This window comes from Nannobrachium achirus, assembly GCF_963921795.1.
Source record: "Nannobrachium achirus genome assembly, chromosome: 16".
NCBI lineage: Eukaryota > Metazoa > Chordata > Actinopteri > Myctophiformes > Myctophidae > Nannobrachium > Nannobrachium achirus.
In genome coordinates this window covers 24,329,573-24,356,798 of record NC_137823.1, presented here as the reverse complement: position 1 = coordinate 24,356,798, position 27,226 = coordinate 24,329,573, and the positions used below count along the sequence as shown (strand labels likewise).

The window sequence follows — 27,226 nt, the reverse complement described above, 5'->3', positions numbered from 1 at the left end:
GCATGCGGTTGGCACAGATGACAATCCATAGATGAGTCGGAGACAATGACAGAGAGAGCGAGAGAGTGAGAGAGAGAGAAGGGTCCCTGTCGACACAACAGCAGCAGAGATTAAAGATGTACTGAGGACGTGAGTCATGGAAGAGAGGAGGGGGATGGACAGGTAGCAGCAGAGAAGAGACTAAAGAGGAGAGGAGAATAAACCAAGAGGAGAGAAAGCGGGATAATGGAACAGCGAGAGAGAGAGCAGAAGGCAGGGGAACGGGGTAGATGAAACGAGAAATGCCGGGGAGAGAAACCAAAGATCTTTCGAGACGGGTCGAAAGGAGAGGAAAGGAAAAAGGATGAAAGCGAGCAGAGAGAAGAGCAGCAGCTACGAGGCAAAAGGTAGAACAGATCTTTGGGGAGAAGTGAAGGAGGTATATAGCCTGTACCTTCTTCCCTTCAGGGGAGGTCTGCTGTCGCTCCACCTCCTCCATGGTCATCACCGACAAGCTGCAGAGAGGGCAAAGAGGAGACCAGAGGAAAGGAAAGATGGGTGGGGGTGCCAATATTCTATATACCTTGACCTCACTAATATGTATCACCAACACACGTGTATTGTTGGAAAAAATAGGAATGCCGCAATATTTGTGTGTACTACGTACTAGGGTTGCATGATATGGTGAACAAATGCCATGTGTGATAAACTTGTCGGATATTGCGATTGTGACATGAGATGCGATCGAACAAAATGTTCAGCCTTTTAATTATGTCTAATCTGAGCAAATATGGTCAGCTTGTATGTGTGATCTGTCTGTGTGCTCTGACCACCAGAGACAATGGGTACTACTGATACAAGCCAAGTTAGTAGAGGTAGTAGAGTAACCATTCACTCAACACGCATTACTGGGTTCACATTATGATTTTCTCACGGTTCTTAAAAAGAGAGAAAAAGAAGATACCAGTGCACTGGTATATGTTCACAACCTTAAAGCTAAGGCCTTGTGTATACTCCATAGTACGACAGTGTCATGCAGTGATCAAGCAAACTCAAAACTAGATTACATACTGTATTGCGATTCATTTTTTCAATGAATCGAGATGAATAGTCACATAATTAACAGTCTCACAAATGAGTAACATCCTTACAAGGTATTTTTTTAAAGACTAAATGGCCGCATTCCTTCATTCAAAACAGTGCTATTCGGGTGCCATGCAACGCAATGTTAAGGAGACGTGCATCTGGCACATTTACACTCGTGAACAATAAATCTGACATGTACCTTGTGTGCACAGCCTGAAGCAGAAGAATGTCTGTCAGCCCTTTGCTTCATTGCAGTGTTAACTAAATCTATGACTTATGTTCGTCAAATACCTTTTCGTACTGACAAAAACTAAAGGAAAACTAAGCTACTGTATGATGACTAAAACTAAATATATTGACAATTTCATCAACAAATAAAAACGAAACTAAAATGTTAAAGGGAGGGACTAGTGGAGAAGAGATCCAGTAGAATTAAAAGACCAGTCATCTATGTTTGGTTGTGCTCGGGTGTTGCGCTCTGAAAATAGCAGATCTGAGCAAATGTGGTCAGTATGTGTGATCTGTCTGTGTGCTCTGACTAAATTATGACTAAAACTAAATGAAATTAGCTGTCAAAATTAACACTGGGACATTGTGGAAATTCATAGAGCAGTGACAACAAATGGAACAAAAAATAAATTGGACCGTTGAGGGGACAAAATAGGATCCGACTGTAATGAGGACATACATGTTCATCACAGAACAAGTATTTATGGATGCACTGTATGTGGAAAGCGAGTGAATGCACGCTGGGGGGGGGGTCCGTGGTGTGACGATGTGCGTGCGTGCGTGTGTATAGTTATGAGCGAGAGAAAGATCAGTGGTTGTGGTGTGTGTGTGTATATGCATTTTAGAGGTTGAAGCAGAAAATAAGGGCTATAAAATAGATAAGTGCTTAGCACTGCTTACTCATGTCTGGCCTCCTCGCTGTCATTGGAGAGGGAATAACCCCAGGTGTGCTTGAAGCCTCCACCTCGCCTCCCCTCAGTCCTGTCCAGAGCTTCCATGAGAACACGAATGAAGGAGAAGAACATACATTAATCCAGGTCAGTTCAAGAGGATCCATGACACAGCAGACAATGGGTCATCTACCTCAAATAAATGTTTGGGGGACAGCCCATAAGTCTTACGTCTCATTAGTCATAGTACATCTCATTAGTCCTACTTTGGTTAGGTTTTAGGGTTAGGTTTAGGCATAGTTTTACTGAGGTTAGGGTTTGGGTTAGGTTTAGACATAGTTTTACTGAGGTTGGGGTTAGATTTAGGTTTAGGCATAGTATTTTTCACCAGGTTATCATCATCAGATTTGGACTAATAGGCTGTAGGAACAATGAGATGTCAGACCAATGCCATGTCACCAAATGTTTGTATAGCATGTATGACATAATTTAGGACTAATAACCTGACGGTCGCTTATCTCCCGATTAGGGAGTCTTACTGGTAATAGTTTATTGTGTTACATGTGTTATTTCAAATATATTGTTTACTTGTGTTATAGTGAATGTGGGTATTTATTGGCTACTCTAGTCTAGAAAACATGATACAGCATACAACTCATCCTACGCATTTTAACACTGTGTATTATTACGGTACATTCACCCATTCACTGACACACCGATGGCAGAGGCAACCAGGCAAGGCAGTAACCTGCTCATCGGTAGCAGTTAGGGGTTCAGCGTCTTGTCCAAGGACACTTTGACACAAAGCCACTTAAGCCAGAATGAGCCAGGGATTGAACCTCCTGGCTCCCAGAGAGAGCCGCTATACCTCCAGAGCCAGTGCCGCCCCGTTGGTGTTATTTCCTTGTGTGACACTATGTTTGGAATGTTTAAACAACCCTGTTTGGCTCTCACTGTAGAACACTGCCTGCTGAATGTGTACAATTCACCGTTTAAAAAACAGCTACCGTAGGATGGCTGATAAAAGCTCCAAGTTAGCAGATGTTAGCATTCCAAAATGGCTGGTTCAAATTAAGCTATATTTTGTGGTCACCATACCACTGTGGTAGTTAAGTAGTACGCGCATGTTGACAAAGCAAAGATTCAAATAAGTGCTTAAATTGAAATGTGGTTCTTGATATCAATGCTGTTACTTCAATGGTAAAAAGAACACAAACACACAAGTTAATTGGTTTCTCACATGGTAAAAGGCAAGAGCTTTATAAGCTACTTCTGCCCAAAATACCTTTATTTGTATTACTTTGCGTGTATTACCTAAAGACATGTATGTGCTCAATACACAAAGTATCTGACGTCACAGACAGAACGGCCCATACAAGGACATATGCACGTGGGTCGTGTTTGCACCGCTCACTTCGAACTGGTGCAATTTTTATCAGTTTGGCAATAAAGTGTTTCTGATTCTGATATAAAGCATAATGTGAGAAAGAATTTATTTCTGTGGCCTACTAGCAATGTGCACAAGAAATATGGTGCTGATCGGTCCAGTGGTTTTTGAGATTTTCTCTAGATACACAGACAGACAGACAGACAGACACAGACAGATGATCTTCTAGAGACAGCTAGAGACCTGCAGAGCCACTATGTAATAACATTACCGGGTACATCTTTTTATATTTACAGCTGGTAATCCCTACAAACAGGTATAATGTGATGATTCTCATTACTTGCGTGCTATGTGTGCGACCTACTGCCAACTTATGACTCGTCATTGAGCCAATGAGCACTACAGTAAAATCAATGACCATACATGAAGCTAGTTAGCATTTGTTTTTGTTTTTTAGGTTTTTTAGAACTTTGATTATATTGTGTTTTTCTCTAGATAGATATCCATTTACATTGTTATATTGCTGTTAATGTACTGACTTATTATCTTGTTTATTATTGTGATGTTTTTTTGTATCTGCTTATTGTAAATCGCTTTGGATTAAAAGCGTCTGCTAAATGCCTAAACTGTAAACTGTAAACTGTCATTGCAGTTGGCCTCTCATGTTAGCAGCAGGGAACAATGGGAATTTAAATTGACATTAAAGACTTGTCATGGCATTTTATGAGGCCGTTTTCAGAAATCCAAGCAAAAGTTTACAAAGCTACATATCAGTCTACGTCCAAGACCGGTAAAATAGGCCATGCAATCCTTTTGTCGTTCCAAATGTAATTTGGAGCATTTGGAAGAATAAGAGTGCTGTATCTAGGAGCTGAACTAACCATTTTGGGAGCATTTAATTATCGTCACTGTGTTCAAAGAAACATAATATAAAATTCTTAAAATAGGTATGGTTAACATCAACCAGTCCTGCTGTCCATAGGCAGTTTAGTCCTCTAGATCAAGACTATTTAGACCCAATTAGTAATTACCTCAATCACTACCCTACATTCACCTACATACAGACGTAGCTAGCTACTGTTAGATGTCACAGTTTTTACTGCATACTTGACATACTCCTGCTCCATCTGCTCCTTCAGAAGGCACCGACAAAAGTGGAGATTATTGTATACAGTGTAAATGTGGGTGGCACAGATGCCGTGGATAAATGCAAGGTGGTGGACTTCTTCAATGGCGACCAGTGTATGTCTTTTACCCCATGCAGCTGCAGTACAGTGAGGGAGTGCGACTTGTGTAATCAGAGTAGCTGAAAGAGGGCTTTCATACATGATATGCTATGGAGGTATAAATCCATAGCACTTACCAACACTGTAACTGCAGCTTTGTTTTATCTACATCATTCCCTGCCTTGAACTATGGCTACAGTACATTGGGTCACTTCATAATAGTATTATGCACTAGTACATGCAGACAGTATACTTTAATCTGATGTAGGCTACGGAATTCATATTTCATAGCACATTTTGCCAACATATCCTGTTGAGAATGGAGTTAGTTTGTAGGTACATACATCAGCTATGATGGTGTACACATAGACTGTAGCGAAGGCAAGGTAATGAATTACGCTGTAACGTTGTACTGTATTTCTATTAAAATTACATTTAGGCCTTCTTTTTCAAACTTTCAGGGGCCATGTGTAGAAACAAGCTACTCATCATACCTCCATGAGATTTTCTATTTAATAATTATGGATTATTTTCATGTAGTTTTGATTACATATGATATGCATTATGCACCTGTAAAGTTAGCAAACCAAATTAGTAACCAGCCTGTGGCACTGAAATGGACTTTAGGACTAATATGGGAACTGTGGATTAGCATTATAAATATCCTATGCTTTATATTAAACAAGCTCAGGTTGTTAACTGTGTGCTAATACACTAGTGGTTCTCAGTGTAGTCCGGGGACCCCAAGGGGTCCTTGAGGGCGGTCCACAGAAAAATGATCAACACAACCACTTATATTTCAAAACAGCTAAAATCTATAATTAGCTCACGTGTTGAGATGCAATGCACCGTGAGCTTGTAGATCTGCTTTTCCACCCCTATTTGGGGAAAACACTGCTATTACCCTGCTATACATCAGTGGTTCTGGAAGTGGATTTCAAGGACTATTTGGGTTTCTATAGAAGGTTCGAAATTTACCCCATTTGTACACTGTCAGAGTTAAGGGGAAGACCTCGAAATGTAAAAGTTTGAGAACCATTGCTATACATCATTAGTTCTCTAAGTGGGGTCCTTGAGGGAATTCCAGGGGGTCCCCAGCCAAATGGACCCTTAGGGGTATGTAACTCAGCTCAGAGTGTAAAAATGGAACCCTAACAGGTCCATTTGTACACTCTCAAGAGTTAAATTAACATTGATTTTACAATAATACATTTGAGTCTCAGAGATAGAAATACCATTTAATGGGGGTCTGTAGTCTAAAGCATGTCATGTCATGGGGGTCCTTTGAAAATTAAATGGCTTGGAATCACAGCTAGCCGTAAAAATCTTCTCATGGGGGTCCCTGGCATCTCTTTTCAAAGGGGGGATAATAAGTGTCAATTTGGGGGGTCCTCCTTGACTTGTAAAAGTTTGAGAACCACTGCTAATACATGACGTTAGCTCAGTGGTTCTCAAAGTGGATTCCAGGGACTCTGTGGGTTCCTTTAGGGGGGTCCAAATTGACCCATACAAGTCTGTAACTCTGACAGCGTACAAATGGAACCAAATGAACCCGTCAGGGTTCATTTGGTTCCATTTGTACACTGTCAGAGTTAAGGGGAGACCTTGAAATTTGACAGTTTTGAGAAAACACTGCGTTAGCTTTGCCTGCTAGCAGAGACAGGAAGGCCCTGTCCACAGACAGACAACCAGTTAGCTAACGTCAGCGCTAATGACAGCGAGCACCAGACACAGCACTTAAATAGCAAAGGCCAGCTTTTTTAGTTTTCGTACTCGCAACATTTCACCCTACTTAATGCCCTGCTCGAAGTGCTTCCTTTCCGGGATAACGAGCATAGAACGTGGCGTCGTTGATAACATTATCGACCGGGATAAATAATGAGGAGGAAGGGAAGGATATCAGTGCATATCGGGGGGGCTAACGCTTAGCTTAGCGTATAGCTTGCTTAGCCAACCCTCCTCCCGTGTTGTGTTGGACCCCAACACACACAAATGTATTTATTTTTTTGTGTGTGTGTGGAAGCGGAATAGAAAACGTTCAGTGGGCTTTGCTGTGGTTATTTAAGCCGGTGTCGGTAACCGTCGGTTCGCGGTGTGACCCAGCAAGCCGCCCCGCGGTGCCATGCAAGCGAGCACTGCCCTGCCTGGCCGGCTGGCAGTCTGTTTGAGACGTTTTGCCTGCTTACCTTCAAAGAAAGAGCTTCTATTGTGAGCCATGTTTACTCCATCATGTTCTGTTCCTGTACGACGAAACGGAGGAGGAGGAGGAGGGTGACGATGATGATGAGGATGACGAGCATGCGTGCGCGGTGCTGCTCAATGGACCGCCGCTCGCGCGAGACCTGAAAGGTGGGGGGGCCGGGCGGTTATCTTAATTAGAAAACTAATTAAGAGAAGTTTAGTTGGTCACTTAACTTGAAGCACTAAATGAACCATGAACTTGCATGCAGGTTTTTATTTGTCACTATTAAAACTAAACAAGCATCGAAATGTTGGGGCTTGTTCCTCAAAAAAATTGCAACATTCTACATTCTAAATTCATTTAATTATTGCTAATATTATTATTAGTAAGAGTAAAATGAATAACAATTCACACACACACACACACACACACACACACACACACACACACACACACACACACACACACACACACACACACACACACACACCAGTTACCCAATCTCAACAGGCAGAACATGCCCATATATGGGCATTACCAAATTTGGGCATTCCCAGATATGCCCTTAATATTGATGACATCGGGACAGAGATCTCCATATATGGGCATAGAACGGACAAGGACGTAATTAATTTGCAAGTGTGATCTGGGAATCCCAGATATGTCCTTAATATTGATGACACTGGGACAGGGATCTCCACATATGGGCATTAAATGGACAAGGATGTAATTGATTTGCAAGTGTGATCTGGGAATGCATGTTCTGACATCACATTGTCGACTATATATGGGCATAAAATATATGGGCATAAAAGGGACATGAAGGCAGAGTGTGATGTCAGAGCAGCAAACCCATTCTGTTAAGAGTGGTTCCCCAGTGACATCAGAGCATGATGTCAGAGTGATGTCACAGTGATAATGGAACCAAAATGTGTAGGCCTACTGACTGACTGAAGGAATAAGGACACAGACAGACGGAGACAAGCTGCGACATTTCTCATGGTGTACTGCGACCTTCGGTTGCAATAAGCCTCGGCTTTCCTGAGCGTATCCTTTTAGTTGACCTTGTACCAGTGAACTGTACTGTCATGAAGCTACCTTTTCCTTTTGATTGATTGATTGAAGACTTTATTAGAAGTTTGCATAGGAAAAGGTACAGTTTCATGACGGTACAGTTCACTGGTACAAGGTCTACTAAAAGGAGATCCATGAAAAGACTAAGCTTATTTCCACTGGAAACCATTGAAGTATCTCATATAACATTGAATGACAGACAAATAGAACACAGTACTATGCAGTAGATATGTAAAGAAAAACAAAAAAGAAAACAGTAAGTCTAAATAAACAGTATTATACAAAGAAGGGGCAGGGGAGGGTAGGGTTGGGCTAGGTTAGTTTTTTACCAGTTGCGAATGGCTGCTGCCTGTAAGTGATTCTTCAGGGCAATTTTAAAGGATGCTAGTGATCCACACTCCTTTATGACCTATGCAAACTTCTAATAAATACGTGAATTAATCAATCAATCAATCCATCATCATTCCATTATTACTAACACCCTACCGGCAAGATTTGAAGAACTGCAATTTAAGACATTTCAATGTTATCCAAATGTCAAGAATAACATCATGTTTGATTATGTATTGTCTCACTGCTGCTATATTTATTTCAGCTCAGACCTCTTTTAAATTGCTCGAGTTGGCTATACTATTAATCACTAGATGGCGCTGTTCCTCCTGACCTCCTCTGATCCAGAGAGGCACAAAAAAACGACCATCTACTCATATAGTAGGCTAAAACTGTAAAAACTCCATACATTCAAAGATAATTGCTAGATCATACATCCCAATGTTGCTATAAATCTTTTGGCTGGTTTTCTCTTTTGTTGTTTCGTTTGTTTCATTTTATTTCTGGGAATAAGTGGTGAAAACATCTAACATTTTAGCCTACAGCTGAAGCTGGGTCCTTTATGCAACAGGTGAGCCTCAAACATAACCTGGTGCTGGTCCTGACAGACGATCAGACCTCAAACAATCATATGCAACACATTTCTAATAATAACTATAGTATGTAGAGTTTTGGCAATGAACAGTTTGAGTTGGAATTAAATTGAGGTAGGCTATAGATTTGATTTTATTCCAAAATGGACATTGAGCATTTTGGAAAATATTTTTCCATTTCCTGTATAATGTGATATACAGCACTGTGGAGATATAGTAGGCATTAAGATGCAGAGTTATGAGGGTCATTTGGAGCACATGAAAGCCCAGAGGGAAGCACTAATGGGTGTTATCTGATGCAGTGTTGTATTTCAGACAAATAAGTTGAATTTCATTGGGGCCAAAGTCCATCCTGTTGTTTTTGTTCCTCCCTTGATGGTAAGAACAATGGGAAATGCTTACACAGTAAAATCATCATTAAATTAACAGAGAGTTACAAATGTTTAACTTTAAACTTTAAACTACTGTGGAGATTTTGCTGTGTACCAAAAATAGAGACTGACTCTTATTAGCACTCCTCTCTAGATGCCCTTTTGACACCTGTATGGCAATGGTTCTCAAAGTGGGGGTTCCAGGGAGTACCCGGGAAAATGTGTATAGCATCAAATTTACTTTCACAGCTATAACCCGGTATGCATGAATAGACACTCACAATGAGTTGAGATGCAACATGTTTGTAGCTTGTTGATCTGCTATTCAAAAGTTTTGTTTTAAAATTTAGTCCAACTGCAAAAACTAAACATATCCAATAGTGGTTAAAAAGTACAATAGTTGCCTTTGAGATGTATAGTGGAGTGAAAGTATAAAGTCTGAAAAATGGAAATGCTTAAGTAAACAAATGGTTCCTCAGAATTGTACCAAAGACAAGTAGCCTACTTGAGTAAGGCAATGGAAGGGACATTTATTGATGGCACAATTAAACAACAAGGTAATTCAATGTATATTGAACAAAAGAAACACACTATAAAAGCACATTTGAATTCAGCAAAAATGAAGGAATTAAACACCTGTCTCCAGCAATAGCCGAGGATACAAAGCGAAAAGCACATCAGCCTCTAGTTCTGATTATTCTGAGCTTGTACCTGTTTGGGGACCCTTACTTTGTCCAATTACTATATAAGCAAGGGTGGCATAGTCACATGCATTTCTAGCTGTGCCACATTTAATTAAAGACAATTACGGCAATTATGGTAAATGTTCTTAGTAGTCACCAGTGGTTGCTAGCAGCGTCAAACTGCACCTGACAACTCATAGAGGGGATGATAATGTCTCTTATGTGTTTCAGCAGGTCTGAGAATATGTCAATTACAGTAAATGTACTTAGTTACTTGCCACCTGTGGTTGCTGACAGCCTCAAACTGCACCTGAGGACTCTCACACTGGGGAGGAGTATGAAACGACCACCTGAAATGACATGAACTGTTCCACACCAAAGAAAATGTCTCCCACTCTTAAAAAGATGCGTGCAGACAAGGATATAAAGGCTCAGATGGAGGTACAGGGCATATAGATTTGAATTATATGAAGTTACTCTTTAACATGGCAAAAAAGAAAATTTGCAACATGCATGGTGATTGTACAAGATTCCCAATATTAATCTACATTAATATTGTGATGTACTATTATAGATTTAGGTATATACACAACTAAATAACTGTTTTACTGTAAGTGTTGTTGCAACTGATATATGGCTTCATAACAGATTATTTTGAAATGACTATTTGAGTTTCGATGTGGAGTTTGTCATTTGTGTGCTTCATTTTGTGTGCATTTGTGTGCTTCATGTCTTAAATTAAAAAGATAAATGCATATTATCCCTGCATTTGCTGTATTTAATAAATTAAGGCAATTGTTTAGATTTTTTCTTTTTAATTAATAGGGAAAATAAAAACATTATAACCTATAAAAGTCTACATAGTCTTAGCAGAAGAGCTAATGCAAATAACTTAGAATCTGTAAATGTCTTATTCCTTTTACAATAAGATTGTTTAAAATGTTTTAATATCTATGACACATTTTGAATGTAATAAACAAAAACAACCTCTACAATCATTCTTCATATGGATATACTGTAGGGTCTTCACCAAATTAATTCCGTGACCCCTGATTACTTTGGCAACATAGGCCACAAGTACAACAACCCCTTGGCAGCCTCTCCTTGGACAGATTGGACAGATAAAGCAGAGGCTGGATAGTACTGCTGAAGTCCATCAGGCCAAATGCAATATAGTGAACATAGCAACGGAACACGTCAGGAGAAAAGTAATGCTTGAAAGGGAATAGTGCTACAGGCGGAAAGTAGTTAAAGATTATGATAGCCAAAATGGTGAGAACCATCTTGAAGGCTCTCTTTTTGACGGGGTGCCTCTCGTCACGCCCGGGCCCCGACTGCCCGAGTGCCCAAAGGATTGCAATGTTACAGAACACCATGAAGGCAAACGTCCCTAGGATCATGGCAGTGAAGACCCTGTAAGAATGGACAATCACGTCCGCTCCCTTGGCGGTGGAATATGCCAGAGTGACAAGCCATACTACTGTGACTAGGACAGCTCTGTTAGTAGGGCAGGAGAGAGGGGTCTACCAGCACCCCAATGACATGTTTTCGAAACCTGTTTTTTTTGGACCGTTATGATGTCTAGTCATGATTTCTGCTTGTTGCCGTCACCAACTAATGCCCCATGGGGTTCATTTTTAACCTTTTCTCACAACTATTCCCAATCTGAACCATACAATGGTCATAACAGAAAATGCCATAACTCTTGATGTAAACAACCTACAGGGACAAATGAACACACTTTTCTATATGATTTTGACCCAGGGAATTCATTAAAGTGGTTATTTTTAACATTTAAGCACATCTTGACCCTATTTCAGGACAGAAACGGCGAAGAATAACCCAAAAATGATCAAAACACGTCTATACTTCTCTTTGTACAGATAAATTAAGGTGTATTATTTTTATACCACAGGTTTTTTAGGACCCTTATGATGTCTAGTTATGATTTCTGCTTGTTGCCGTGGTCAACTAATTTCCCATGGGGTTAATTTTTAACCTTTTCTCACAACTATCACCAATCTCGGGAATGCCCAAATGTGTCGTCATTCTGGAATATGGTTGCCTCAAAACTTTCAACTATTTTTAGTATTAATATCATATCTTCTCCTTCTTTATTTTTATTAAATGACGTCTCACAGTTGCAACTAAACAATATACGCAAGCGCATCTTCTTTGCTGGATTAACGGCGGCGAAGAAGATGGTAGCTACGCGGTGGAAACCTCCTCATACGTTAACGTTTCGCCAGTGGGCCTTAACCTTTCTAGATATAGTATATTTAGAGCAGTCGATAGCAAGGTTACACGGAGCAAAAGAAGAAAACATTAATATGTGGTCGGACATTGCAGATAAGCTTAAGGCTATGATTCAAGAAATCACTATATAGTGGTAACAGCCTAGCACAGGCATGCACTATTGTACATTCCGTGTTGGTCCGGGGAAAGGGGGTGGGTGGGTTTTCTTTTCCTTTTCTTGTTTTGCTATTGTTTGTGTTTGTCTGTTAATTGCATTTTTCTTTGATTAATGTTTTACTTTTTCTTGTTCTATTCATATGTATGTCTCTAATTTTATGTTATGGAAAATAAAAATAATTGATAACAAAAAAAACTATCACCAATCTCAACCATACAATGGACATAACAGAAAATGCCATCACTCTTGATGTAAACAACCTACAGGGACAAATGAACACACTTTTCTATATGATTTTGACACAAGGAATTCATTTCCGGCATCATTTTTAACATTAAAGCACATCTTGACCCTATTTCAGGACAGAAACAGCGAAAAACGACCAGAAATGTTCAAAACACATCTATATTTCTCTTTGTACAAATACATTAACGTGTATTCTTTTTATACCACATGTTTTTTAGGACCCTTATGGTGTCTAGTTATGATTTCTTCTTGTTGCCGTGGTCAACTAATGTCCCATGGGGTTCATTTTTAACCTTTTTACATCTATCCCCAATCTGGACCATACAATGGACATAACAAAATGCCTTAACTCTTGAAGTAAACAACCTACAGGGACAAATGAACACATTTTTCTATATGATTTTGACACAAGGAATTTATTTACGTCATCATTTTTAACATTCAAGCACATCTTTACCCTATTTCAGGGCAGAAACAGCGTAAAACGACCAGAAAATGTTCAAAAACATCTATATTTCTCTTTGTACATATAAATATTAAGGTGTATTCTTTTTATACCACTTGTTTTTTGAACCCTAATGGTGTCTAGACAATATTGCTTCTTGTTGCCGTGGTCAATCAACGTGGCTTGGGGTTCATTTTAACCCTTTCTTACACCTATCCCCAAAACAAAACATAAGATGGAGATAATAGAAAATACCATAACTCTTGAAGTAAACAACATACAGAGACAAATCAACACATTTTCCCACATAATTTGCACCCAAGGAACTCATTAACGTGGTTATTATTAAGATTCAAGCACATTTTGAAACTACTTCATGGCAGAAACTGCAAAAGATTTGCAGAAAATATTCAAATCACATCTATATCTCTATATCTATATTCTCTTTGTACAACATTTCTAAGGTCACACGTCATGTTTCTTAGTACCCTAATGGTGTCTAGTGTCAAGATTTAGTAGTGTTGCCCAACTCATGTCCCATGGGGTTCATGTTTTTTCCCCAGATATGTTTTTGGGCTTTTATGCCTTTATTGACAGGACAGTAGACTGACAGGAAACAGGGAGAGAGAGTGACACGCAGCAAATCTGGACGGGCTCGGGGATCGAAACAGCGACCCACCGCAGGCTACACAAAGCCTACTGTATGTGGGATGCGCCCAGACCATTTTGAATCGATGTCCGTAAGTTATCAAAGAACAATTTCACTGGTCAGTGTCTTCCATCTCATCAAACTCCACCTCATCCTCTTCCGATATCATCATCATTATCATCACTGAGGACAGCCAACAGGTCAATGAGAGATTGGGGAAGAATTGGCCCACAAGACCAGACAGGCTCCAAAGTCCATCCTTCCGTCTTCTGCCACCCCTGACCTTCGTCATAGGTTTAGGCCCCCACAAGATTGGCTCAGCTGCTGGCTTGTAACAGGCCACTCACTCTATAGTTCACCCGCTGGATGTGGGGGATGAGCATATTGGCAGAGGGGCAGGTGGGCAAAATGCACTCTAGACCTGCTGAAGAGGGTCTCGTCTTCTCCCACCAGTTTATTCAGCATCTTGCTCCTACCATAGTTCACTGATGTATCACGTGCTTGATTTTACATCACACACGTGAAGGCTTCCAGCTGTTCCTGCACTTCCGGCTTCAACTTACACTCATTGCCCAGCCGGCTGTAGAATGATTGTTTCGATTATTGCTAAATATGGTCTCTCAAAATGTTGCATTATACATAATGCAACATTTTGAGAGAAATGCTTGGCGATGAGTGTAAGTTGAAGCCGGAAGTGCAGGAGCAGCTGGAAGCCTTCGCGTGTGTGATGTAAAATCAAGCACGTGATACATCAGTGAACTATGGTAGGAGCAAGATGCTGAATAAACTGGTGGGAGAAGACGAGACCCTCTTCAGCAGGTCTAGAGTGCATTTTGCCCACCTGCCCCTCTGCCAATATGCTCATCCCCCACATCCAGCGGGTGAACTATAGAGTGAGTGGCCTGTTACAAGCCAGCAGCTGAGCCAATCTTGTGGGGGCCTAAACCTATGACGAAGGTCAGGGGTGGCAGAAGACGGAAGGATGGACTTTGGAGCCTGTCTGGTCTTGTGGGCCAATTCTTCCCCAATCTCTCATTGACCTGTTGGCTGTCCTCACTGATGATAATGATGATGATATCGGAAGAGGATGAGGTGGAGTTTGATGAGATGGAAGACACTGACCAGTGAAATTGTTCTTTGATAACTTACGGACATCGATTCAAAATGGTCTGGGCGCATCCCACATACAGTAGGCTTTGTGTAGCCTGCGGTGGGTCGCTGTTTCGATCCCCGAGCCCGTCCAGATTTGCTGCGTGTCACTCTCTCTCCCTGTTTCCTGTCAGTCTACTGTCCTGTCAATAAAGGCATAAAAGCCCAAAAACATATCTGGGGAAAAAACATGAACCCCATGGGACATGAGTTGGGCAACACTACTAAATCTTGACACTAGACACCATTAGGGTACTAAGAAACATGACGTGTGACCTTAGAAATGTTGTACAAAGAGAATATAGATATAGAGATAAAGATGTGATTTGAATATTTTCTGCAAATCTTTTGCAGTTTCTGCCATGAAGTAGTGTCAAAATGTGCTTGAATCTTAATAATAACCACGTTAATGAGTTCCTTGGGTGCAAATTATATGGGAAAATGTGTTGATTTGTCTCTGTATGTTGTTTACTTCAAGAGTTATGGTATTTTCTATTATCTCCATCTTATGTTTTGTTTTGGGGATAGGTGTAAGAAAGGGTTAAAATGAACCCCAAGCCACGTTGATTGACCACGGCAACAAGAAGCAATATTGTCTAGACACCATTAGGGTTCAAAAAACAAGTGGTATAAAAAGAATACACCTTAATATTTATATGTACAAAGAGAAATATAGATGTTTTTGAACATTTTCTGGTCGTTTTACGCTGTTTCTGCCCTGAAATAGGGTCAAGATGTGCTTGAATGTTAAAAATGATGACGTAAATAAATTCCTTGTGTCAAAATCATATAGAAAAATGTGTTCATTTGTCCCTGTAGGTTGTTTACTTCAAGAGTTAAGGCATTTTGTTATGTCCATTGTATGGTCCAGATTGGGGATAGATGTAAAAAGGTTAAAAATGAACCCCATGGGACATTAGTTGACCACGGCAACAAGAAGAAATCATAACTAGACACCATAAGGGTCCTAAAAAACATGTGGTATAAAAAGAATACACGTTAATGTATTTGTACAAAGAGAAATATAGATGTGTTTTGAACATTTCTGGTAGTTTTTTGCTGTTTCTGTCCTGAAATAGGGTCAAGATGTGCTTTAATGTTAAAAATGATGCCGGAAATGAATTCCTTGTGTCAAAATCATATAGAAAAGTGTGTTCATTTGTCCCTGTAGGTTGTTTACATCAAGAGTGATGGCATTTTCTGTTATGTCCATTGTATGGTTGAGATTGGGGATAGTTGTGAGAAAAGGTTAAAAATTAACCCCATGGGAAATTAGTTGACCACGGCAACAAGCAGAAATCATAACTAGACATCATAAGGGTCCTAAAAAACCTGTGGTATAAAAATAATACACCTTAATTTATCTGTACAAAGAGAAGTATAGACGTGTTTTGAACAATTTTGGGTTATTTTTCGCAGTTTCTGTCCTGAAATAGGGTCAAGATGTGCTTAAATGTTAAAAATAACCACTTTAATGAATTCCCTGGGTCAAAATCATATAGAAAAGTGTGTTCATTTGTCCCTGTAGGTTGTTTACATCAAGCGTTATGGCATTTTCTGTTATGACCATTGTATGGTTCAGATTGGGAATAGTTGTGAGAAAAGGTTAAAAATGAACCCCATGGGGTATTAGTTGGCGACGGCAACAAGCAGAAATCATAACTAGACATCATAACGGTCCAAAAAAAACAGGTTTCGAAAACATGTCATTGGGGTGCTGGTAGACCCCTCTCTCCTGCCCTACTATGTGGGGGCCGTCCTTTAGTCCACTGAAGGTGATGGGGTGGAGCACGGCCATGTAGCGATCCAGGCAGACGCAGCAAAGAAATATCGGCGAGGAGTCTTTCACGCCGTAGATGAAGCGCAGTACGTACCAGGTGCTGCTAGGTGTCGGATAGACTTTGTTGGCGAGCTCCAGAGGAATGGTGAGGCAGAAAAAGATGTCCAGCACTGCCAGGTGGAGGATGAAAATATCCGAGGTGGAAGATTCCCCCTTGCTCTTGTGAATGAGCCACAGCACCAGTATGTTAGCTGGAATACCTAACAACATGTTAATGACCTGCAGAATCAGGTACCACAACAAGAGAGCGGGCATGTGTTTGCAGCTCTCATACTCTGTCTTCTCTCCAAGGCTGTCGTTCATGGGTCTTTGAGAGATGAACAGCAAAGAGGAGTTGATGTAAAATACCTCCATGATGGCCTTGATGTCTCACAGGAGGACAGCAGCCGGATATTAAACCAGTAGTTATCTGTCTGGGCAAAGAATAGACAATCAGTATTTGCATTCAGCATGAGTGAGATATTCAGACTGTGTGTGCTCTTATCAGACACAGCAATGTATACTTCCCCTAAAGCAGTCTGTTGTAATTTGTCTAATGGAACATTTAAATGTTCCCCCAAAAGTCGCACATCACTTGAAAAGTTTCACTTTCATCTGTTTCTCGTCTTCTCTGCCTCTGCTACTCTTGGATTCTGACAGAAACCTTTTTATTTTCGGCATAAGAGCACTTTATATATTGTCACTCGATGTGGAAGATTCAATGAAAAGAAGACAACCAATATCAACAATCAAAAGGTTTCTTCCTTGCTCAGTATTATAGGTATAATCTCACTGGAGCTTAAAGGAAACCTACCTGCAGATGTTTATCATACTGCCATTCTACCTGTACTTTAATCCAGTATTATTACTTTTATTCTTTATTATTAATATTATTATATCATATTGCAGGTATGTGTTAAATCTATTTTACTCATGTGAGCAAGTACTATCTCCATATTGAAAGTAATATTATGTGAACGTACAGCTTATAGATCCACTACCTCCTTCAGTTGGTTTAGCTCATTGACTTTACAGGTGATTGATAAGTATTACTACTCTGTTCATGCAAATTCTTTACTCAATAAACGGTATAAGGCTGTCCATAAAGCAGATTATACAGTAGGCCTATATGAACAATGTGTTTAAATCTAGGCAAATATAGGAACTTACCTATTCAGTAGAATGAGTAGAATTAGTGACTCATGACCCAGCTCCCTACTTCATCCTTGTGACTGCAGTTTACCTCTACCCAAAAGTGAGGTGTGGAAAACACCCCTTCACTCATGACCCAAGACAGATCCTCCTACATCCAATCAGTGTTGAGAGACGCGTGTGGAACCTGGAACCTCTCCCTCTGGATGTGATAATCTCTCGTTTGGCCCTCACCTGTGACACGTTAATTTGCTGCCTGCCTGTAACAGTACGAGGAGTTTGATTCGTTTGTTTAGAGAACATGTCATGGATAGCACGCCATTGTCTGTTCTCACCAATTGACAATGATGCAACAGGCCATTGTTGGCTGAAAGTCGATGGTAAACAACTGACGCAACCAGGCCCGCTGTGTGTCTTGTCTGTGCTCAGGACAAGATGATCTCCACCAACCTGGCACAGGTCGGTGACTCGCCATAATGCACACATAACTCATGTTACATTTCGTCACTGCCGGGCAGAAACCTTGTATCTCCAAGTTTCAAATTTTGTATCTTTTTTTTTCGTAAAGTAAAGCCTTGCTTCATCATACAAGACTGTCGCACAAAACTAGTGTGCTTGTGGATCAGCTATTTTCACTATTTTAAATCATTTTTAAATTTTTAAATCATTTTTAAAATGATAAATACAAAACAAACGGTTTTGGACATACAAGGCTTCCTCCACCCGAGAACAACGATTTGCACATGGCAAAAGAGCTCTTCAGTCCCAGTGCCCACATACTAATCCAAATAAACGGTACACTACAGGCCCCACTGAACTTTGTGAAAAATCATATTAGATACTGGCTATCATTCCAAAATGTAATGGTTTGAATAAGTTATTTATGGAAAATTGATAACTCATTTTTTAAGGATCTGAAAAGGCTCACTCCAGGCCAGACTTATATAAAATTTACATTGGGACCATAAACAGACCAACCAGACCAGACATACTGTATATCTAATTATAATATAATCTAATTATAACACACATTATCAACCAAATTAATTACTTACTGCTATTAACCATTGCTTTTTCATAACCACAATGGTCAATATTTCTAATGTAAATGCATACCACATACTAGGCTATGATGCCTGCTGGCGTCGCCGGTTTGATTCCCGATCCGGACGACCTTTGCCACATGTCATTCCCCATCTCTCTCACCATTTCCTGTCAGTCTACTGTCCTATCAATAAAGGCATAAAAAGCCCAAAAACAAATCTTTAAAAAAAAAGAGTACTTTAGCCATATAGTCCGTAGAATAATGTAGCACAATTGGTTTAGTGATTGGTGTCCCCATTCCCTGCTTCATTGTGACAGCTGTTCAACTCATCCACTGTATAAACTGAGCCCTCAAGACACCCCTTCACTCATGACCCAAGACATTAGAGATCCTCGAATCAGTGTTGAGAGAAGGAACTTGTCCCTCTGGATGCATGAAACCTAGCTTAGTCCCCACCTGCTTTGCAGTTATTTGCTGTAGCGTCTAATAGAACGTAATTATAAAAGTACTGCAATTCACACTAAGGCCATTCAAGAGATGTATTTAACACTGAAATCCAAAACCAGATTTGGTGTAAAGAGTTTGATTTGTTTGTTTAGAGAATATGTAGCAAGCCACTGACTGTTCGCACAACGATTTACAATGATGCAACAGGCCATTTGCCCTGATGGAAATTTGGTGGTAAACAACTGATGCAACAAGGCCCGCCATGTGTCTTGCACAGGACATGGTGAACTCCAAAGTCACGCCCAACCCGCCCTTCCCGGTACCAACAATGCACAACTCATCGTCGATAACTGGCTAATAACTAATAACTCACACACAATGCGTGTTTCATTTGATTTGCACAATTTAAAGATTGTCTCGTGCAAATTGTCTTAGTCTCTGTTGAGGCTAACTCTGAGTATGCCATTGAGCCACGTTCTGAGGTGCCACCACCTAACAAAACTAATAATCTGTCGCAAAATATTCCTGAAAACCTCCTCCCACAGGTGAATGCTGTCTATTTTGAGTCGCTACTCAAGGAGTATGATTCCTGTAACCTGAGAGGCAGCGGTGGCTGAACGTGAAGTTGTTGGATGGGGAGCCGCAAAAGTGCACTTGTGGCTGGGGTTGCCACAGATACTGCATGAGACAGCTACCCTGCCTGCGAAAATGCGGCAGTAAAGTTCCTGGTCCAGGTGGCCCCAGTAGGTGGCCAGGTTCCACCATTGCAGCCTTGCTGCGGCTGTGGCTGAAAACTGGCGGTGATATTTTTGGAAGAGGTAACCTCCAAACCAGACTGTCAGGTAGTCGTCCAGCTCTTGGCGCTGGGAGGGGTAAACTGAAGTGAATAGATGGCGTCCCGGTAGATTGAAAACACCATCAGGATGGAGGGCCGTGTGGGTGTGCGGTTTCAGGAGATGAATGGAGGTGTCGCCGCAGACCAGGAACCGTGGCTGGGTGTTGCTGGTGGAAGGGTGGAGGAGAGAAGCCAGGTCAGTCACTCTTGTCTTGTTACATAGAAAGATCTGGTCGTGGAGGGATATGGGATGGTTTGGGGTTTCCTGGCGATGGCGTTCTGCGGTGGGTCCACGAGACGGGCTGTGGAGAGAGAAAAGGGAGGATGGAGTGAGGTGTTGTTGAGCAGAGGTCAGGAAAGAACAGAGGAGGGACTGCAAGGCAATACCATTGCTGGTTGTGGCAGACGAGGTTGGCTGGATGGCATGCCCGGAGGCAGGAGGGAAAGAGAAAGCAGGCTGGGCCTGGGGTGCACTGGTGTCAGGTGAGGTCACGGCAGTGCTTGGAGTTGGAGGAAGGAAAGAAACAGAGGAAGACTGATGGATGTAGGGGTGGGATGAAAGTGCAGCCTCCGAGTCAAGGGATGATAACGCAGACAACCACGAAAACAAAGGGAGGGTGTAGGCACATGGGTTACAACATTGGAAATAGTAGTACAGTACTAGTATGGACATGCCTTTATTAATGAGTGACATGACACATGTCCACTGGGCCGAAATTAAAGTATAGTGACAAAATGTTCGATGCATTTTAGTGCATGGATTTCAGGTTTACCAGATCACTGCGTCCCCAGAGTTAGTGTCGAAGTGTCCTTGAGCAAGACGATGGACCCCTAATTGCTCCCGATGAGCAGGTTGGTGCCTTGCATGGTTTCCTCTGCCAATGGTGATGAATGTGTGGTTGAATGCTTGAATGTATGTACAATCTATGTAAAGCGCTTTATATATATATATATATATATATATATATATATATTGCTGACTTAGCATTCATCTCCATATATGGGCATAAAATGGACATGGACTGACAGATACAGATATCTCCATATGTGGACATAAAAGGGACACAGGTAGACAAACAGAAACAGACATTTGGGTTGGTAACATACTGGAAATACATTTGTTCCTTATAGAATGTAGCTACGTGTCTACAACATGTGCAAGTGTAAAATATATTTTTCATACATGATAAAAGACACTTACAGTATTATACTGATATGACTGCCACTAGAGGGCGCTGTTCCCCTGGGTCATCCCACTAGAAATTCAAATTCCCCATAGAGAAAGCTTAGATCAGGTTAAGAACTGTTCCAAAAATAATTAAACAAATCATCCCAGAGATTTTATTCATATAGATATGAAGCATCAACTGGCAGTGAAAAGTACTCATGTATCCAACATCTCCAACTACAGAGTCACATACCTGACAGAATAGTCACAGTCATCAGTGATCTCAGTATACTTCTGAAGTCTCCAGGGGTTTTCAGACCCCTTAGCTGAGAGAGAGCGATGAAGATTACTGTTAAATGTGTGCTAGCTTCAACCCTCAACGCTTTGTAAACTTGACCTTTGGGCTTAATCACTGGATCACTGATTCTGTGATTCACTGTTTATCATTTTAGGCCTATAACACCTTATTCTGACCTGGGTTTTATTGGGAATTAGCAAATGTATATATGTATACAGTAGCTGTGAATAAATCATTTTATGTTTGAAATGACTCACCTGGCCCTTGTACAGCCAGGAGATTTGTTCCAACTAAGGTAAAATGCTGAGCAGGTCAGTGGAGAATGTCCACACCAAAACAATAAACAACAGTCAATTTAATGTGTGCCCACACTCATTAGTTCACATGGTTGAAAAGCAGTAAAACACAAGAGTTTCATTCCAAATCACAGATGTCCACTATTTGAGATTTGGAACACACTACCCCTCACAAAAAGCTTGCTGACACGAGATAAAAACTCAAATAGTACTGGTCCTAATTATCTTGAGGCTGTTGTGTTGTCAGCATGAATCTGGCATCAACCGGTGGCTTTAAGGATGACACCATTACATTTGAAATGAAGTGCAAGAGACATCAATCTCAGGGCACTATTATTCATGAAAGGGATGAAATACTTTAAGCATTGGAATGAAAGGGCTTCTGTTATACCTTAATTGGAAGTTCTCAACTATGTCTTTAAAACAGGATAAGTTGCAGTCCTCTTAGTAGAGCTGTCACAACCCTACCAAACCTGAACTACAATGTTAAACTTACTAAAAAAAATATATACTTATACAGAACAGAACCTAAACTAAAGTAAAAAGTAACCCAGAGCTTCTTGTAACAGGAGTGGTCAGTAAGCTAGAGAGACAGACACAGAGCACTTCCCCAGAAAAAGGGTGCGTGCGTGCGTGCGTGCGTGCGTGCGTTTGTGCTTGTGTGTGTGTTTGTGTTTGTGTTGGGTGGGGGTCTCCCTCAGTCTGAATCCTCAGCTGCTGAAAGAGAGAGAGACTGAGAGCAGCAGTTTAAATATAGCCCAAACCAGACTCTACTGGGCTCTGGATTCTTCTGTCCGTAGGAACAAAAGCAGAGAAGTGGCTCCTTCCTTCTGACAGAGGCCGTTCATGCTCCTCTCCCGCGCTACTGAGGTCACCACATATACATCTAGATGTGAGTGAAATGAGCGAGTTCTTCAAAGCAGAAACGGACAGCTAGAAGGAAGAGGGGACTATAAAACGCTTTGTCTGTATGTGTATCCCTCACACTAGTCTATACAGTAGCTCTCTCGTTCTCTCGCTGTCCCACTCTCTTTCTTTCTGTCTCTACCACCCCCTCCTCCCTCTCCTGGTGCTCACACCCATCCTCTCAGTGAGAGCTGTCAGACTGTCACACCAAACTTCAGGAGACAGGACTAGGCTCGCCGTTCTTCTACCACATCGATCTTCTATTGTGCTTTTGACCTGGATGGAAGAGAAGGGAAAACAGAGGAGCAAAATTCAAAAGAACTGTTTGAGGGGTGGAAAAGGAGAGACAGTTCACGGCTTTGTGTGATTTTGTGTGAGAAAGAAGAAAGAACTGTGTTCTGACAATGCGTGACCTCATCTTCATGCTACTAATCTGACATACCGGTAAGTGGACTGCTACTGAATTTGAAATTCTGGAATTTACTTCACTACTTCAATAGTTGGTACATCTGACGCCAGGTAAGACTGCCTACCTTGATGACATATCATTTCTGTAAATGTGCTGGTTCTCAAGGTGGGGCCCGGGGACCTCCAGGGGGATTAAAAGAGTACTTCACTCCTAAAATGACTTTTTTCTGTTGAATACTCACGCCATGGAGACTTGAGGTCAATAATATTTTGAGTTTATATATATATATATATATAAATATATATATATTTGAAATGAACTCAAGTCTCCATGGCATGAGTAATCAATAGAAAAAAGTCATTTTGGGGGAGAACTACTCCTTTAAGGGATTCCAGCAAAATGAGTTAAGCTGTTCAACTTATCGGCTATTTGAAAATAGAAGATCTACAGAAACAAATGGTGTATGGGGGGGTCCCCTGGCACAACATATTTTCAGATGGGGGCTCCGCGACAACATCCATATTCATTTGGGGTCCTTAACATGAAAAGTTTGGAGAAGCACTGCTCTAGAACAGGGGTCTTCAATGTTTTCAGGCGAAGGGCCCCTTAGCTGAGAGGGAGATGAAACAGAGACTCCTCCACATATTGTATAAATGAATGTGATGGAGAGTCTCATCGATTTCATAGATAGATTCATAGACCTGTTTGACACTTAACCACTTAAAATCTTAAATCGTCGATAGTAAACTTGACCTTTCACTCTGTAGTTGGTCTGGTCTTTTTTACCTATAGACCAAACCCATTTGCCAAAAACAGACGATCTACAAGCTCTCAACGCCTTGCGCTGCGAGGCGTTGAGAGCTTGTAGTTCTGCTATTTTTGGCAAAAGTTCTCCTCAGAGTATAAGGATGCGAGGGTTCAAGTTGTTCATTTAAAATAATTATCCTATCACACAAGGATTTGGTGGCCCCCCTGTAGTAACTCTGAGGACGCCCTAGGGGTCCCGGACCCCCTGTTGAAGACCCCTGCTCTAATGCAACAACAAGTCAATGTTTACAAATTCAAGTCCTTCAGACATGGGGAAAGTGGAGCATAAGTCAGCTGTGCTGTATGTGATGCAAATTATAATTGAATTACCGGTATTAATTCGGGGTTCAAAGCTAAGGCAGGACCCATGGTTAGCACGTGGAACAAATATACTCTTTATGGGGTTATATAGATTAAGCTACAGCTCTTAATAAACTCTGTTATGTTGGTAAACTCTCCATCAAAATGAATCATAGGGGGATATTATTATTTTGTTCAGCCAGCACCAATTTCTGTTTTGAAAGGGTTTTACAACTAAATTTAACTCAACATAACTTGACCAAACACTGCACAGTGTTAATATAACTCAAGGGATACATTGGTAGATTGGTTCATTTGCTTCCATTTTTACACTGTCATAATATGGATTTGACTGTACTGTATATAATGGAGTGCAGCCTATACCCTCAATTATATTAGCATTAATCTTCCTAACTTTCAACCCTTATCCAGACCAATGACAAGTGCTGCTTAACCACTAATCACAAATACACCCCTTGTGCCTGTCAGTGGCATTGTGGTTGAGACAGGTGCCTCCACTCCAGACCCACAATAGTTGGTCCCAGCAGCTTGGAAGAAGCATCCATAGGAACACATTTTGGGTAGGATGCCAATCTCAAGTCTGGACACAGACGACATGAAAAAGAAAAACGTCAACTAATGGCTTACATATCGGCCAAAACGATGTCTCAGTCTGGCCCTGGTAGACTGACACAGTCATGAAGTCATGAATGGAGCAGCACGAGGCACACAGTGAATCAGTGAGTTATGAGGCACCTCTTACACAGCCAGTAAATGTCTGTGTTTCAGGAAATGGTGCATTAGTGGGGGCATTAATTGAATAGATCTTTTACCAGAGTACTTTGAAAGCTTTACCCCTGGGGAACGAACTGAGCAGCACTAATAGCTGCAGCATCAAGATGCGAGGGGAAGTAACAGTGATGCAGCAATAATACAGTGAACCACAAGTTCTAGTGATCATGACCCGTTTTTGAAGGGGAATTTTGGCTTCATCAGTTTTACTGGAGCTGTATAGCTAAAGGTTCAGTGAAAAAAAAGTACAGTAAACCTACTTTTTTACTGTCCACCACTGGATATCACCACAGCCAGCTTGCGATGCCCGGCCCAGACATCTCTAGGGACAAATCATTAATAGACTTTTTCCGCTGTTTTCATTGCAGGTTATTTTGGAGGACTTTCCTTTGTTTAGATACAGCTAGTGGGAAATAGTTTATGGACAAGAGTGTGGGAAAATGTTTTTCATTTTTCCCCTAATTATTTTGCTGCATACTCTGGAAATATACTGATCTTTGATAGAACAAAGAGTAGCCTGCGCTTATTTATCGCCTTGAACATACTATAATTAGCCTAACCCTGGAATCCCTATTTATTTATTTATTTTTAAACGTATTTTTATTCCGATGTTTTTGTAACATACAGCCAGACTCTACAGACATACCAAAAAAACTAAAAACGGACACAAGACAAAACACCATACTCAAAAGCAACAACAAAAACACAGAAAAAAAGGAAAAGAAAAGGATAATATTATAGGATAATATATAGAAAATAGTTATACATCAAATATAATACCAGAAGAGTCGCCGGAAAGAAACACGCCTGAGCTGATGGTTTATGCCTTTTGATTGATTGAGGTATTTATTAGAAGTTTTTTGGATAGGAAAAGGTACAGTTTCATGACAGTACAGTTCACTGATACAATGTCGACTAAAAGGAAACTCGGATAAGGCAAGGATTATTTGTTATTTTCCATTGATATCCTTAATATCCTTATATACCTCTGTAAACTATGCCTAAACGGTTAAACCTAACCTTATTCCTAACCTTAACCTCAGTAAAATGGTGCCAAACCCTAACCCTATTCCTAATTATAACCTCAGAAAGATATGCGTAATCCTAAAGTTATTTCTAACCTCTCAGTAAAACGAATACAAGAATACATTTCTTCCCGGCGACTCTACCGGTTACCATCAAATACATATATATTGCCACAATACTGCCACAACAGGAGCATCATTATAAAGTACAGAGCTTAGGAAAAGGTATTTCAATATCTGAAATCACACATTGACATGAATCCAAAATACACCGATGATTGCGCTGTCAAACAATGAAACTATATGGAATCTATGAAAAGGTTGTGGGGGTCCCTGCTTCATCTCTCTCCCAACTAAAGGGTCCTTGGCCTGAAAACGTTGAAGACCCCTGCTTTAAATCATTTGCTTCAGTATGTGACGCGGCGCTGTCATGCTTCTCCCAGTGGCAGCCAAAGGCCAAGTGATAAGACTTGGAACCATGAGATCACATTTCTAATTCAGCTCAGCAATCTCTGTGTATACGTGTGTGTGTGTGTGTGTGTGTGTGTGTGTGTGTGTGTGTGTGTGTGTGTGTGTGTGTGTGTGTGTGTGTGTGTGTGTGTGTGTGTGTGTGTGTGTGTGTCTGTGCATTAAGGTGGGGGGGTGACAGCAATGTCTGCCCTCGTGTTTGGTTTCATAACAACTACTGTTGCCATGCCATCAAAACAGAAAGCTGAGCACACCACATGGATTGTTCGTTTGGGTGTCATTTCTGTCACCCAAGGACAATCACACCAAAACACTATGCGGTGACATCACGCCCAAACACTGCTGACATCATCAGCGGTGGACAACATACTCAAATCCAGCAGGCTTACTTTGAGTCGAAGTAGAGATACTCCTGTGGTCAACTATTCCTCAACTAGACATCTATATTTGTACAATTTATTTCTCAACAATGTGAAAATCAATAAAGACATGTTTAAAAAAAAAAAAAAAAAAACTATTCCTCAACTGCAAGTGAAAGTTGATCTGTCAAATGTGCTTTAGAGTTAAAATACTGGAGTACTTGGTTTTCGAAAAGACAATATTCAGACAATATTCAAAGGTACTAAAAAGTAACATTTATTTTTAATATCAACGAACGTGCATTGGTGTGTTAAACTTTGGACAATATCCCCTCAAAGATTTTCCAGAAATTTTCAAAAAATAAAAATAATAGTAAGAATAACACAT

The 27,226-nt window shown here is 40.7% G+C and overlaps 2 protein-coding genes across 4 annotated transcripts in view; both read right to left on the bottom strand.

Moving 5' to 3' along the window:
• Nucleotides 1-6,822, bottom strand: part of senp6a (SUMO specific peptidase 6a) — a 37,377-nt gene extending 30,555 nt beyond the window's left edge. For all 3 annotated transcript variants that reach the window (XM_080744353.1, XM_080744355.1, XM_080744354.1), the window contains exons 1-3: nucleotides 6,764-6,822; nucleotides 1,975-2,065; nucleotides 434-494 (exon numbers count right to left, since the gene is read on the bottom strand). In XM_080744353.1, the coding sequence (XP_080600479.1) occupies nucleotides 434-494; nucleotides 1,975-2,065; nucleotides 6,764-6,794 (183 nt within the window). In that variant the 5' untranslated portion in view covers nucleotides 6,795-6,822. The remainder of the gene's footprint in view (nucleotides 1-433; nucleotides 495-1,974; nucleotides 2,066-6,763) is intronic.
• Nucleotides 6,823-8,473: 1,651 nt separating this feature from the next.
• Nucleotides 8,474-16,906, bottom strand: LOC308300920 (proteinase-activated receptor 3-like; the record flags this gene model as incomplete). Its single annotated transcript, XM_080744816.1, has 3 exons — nucleotides 8,474-8,502; nucleotides 10,898-11,306; nucleotides 16,457-16,906. The coding sequence occupies 3 exons, from the start codon at nucleotides 16,904-16,906 to the stop codon at nucleotides 8,474-8,476; spliced, it is 888 nt and encodes a 295-aa protein (XP_080600942.1).
• Between the last annotated feature and the right edge of the window lie 10,320 nt (nucleotides 16,907-27,226).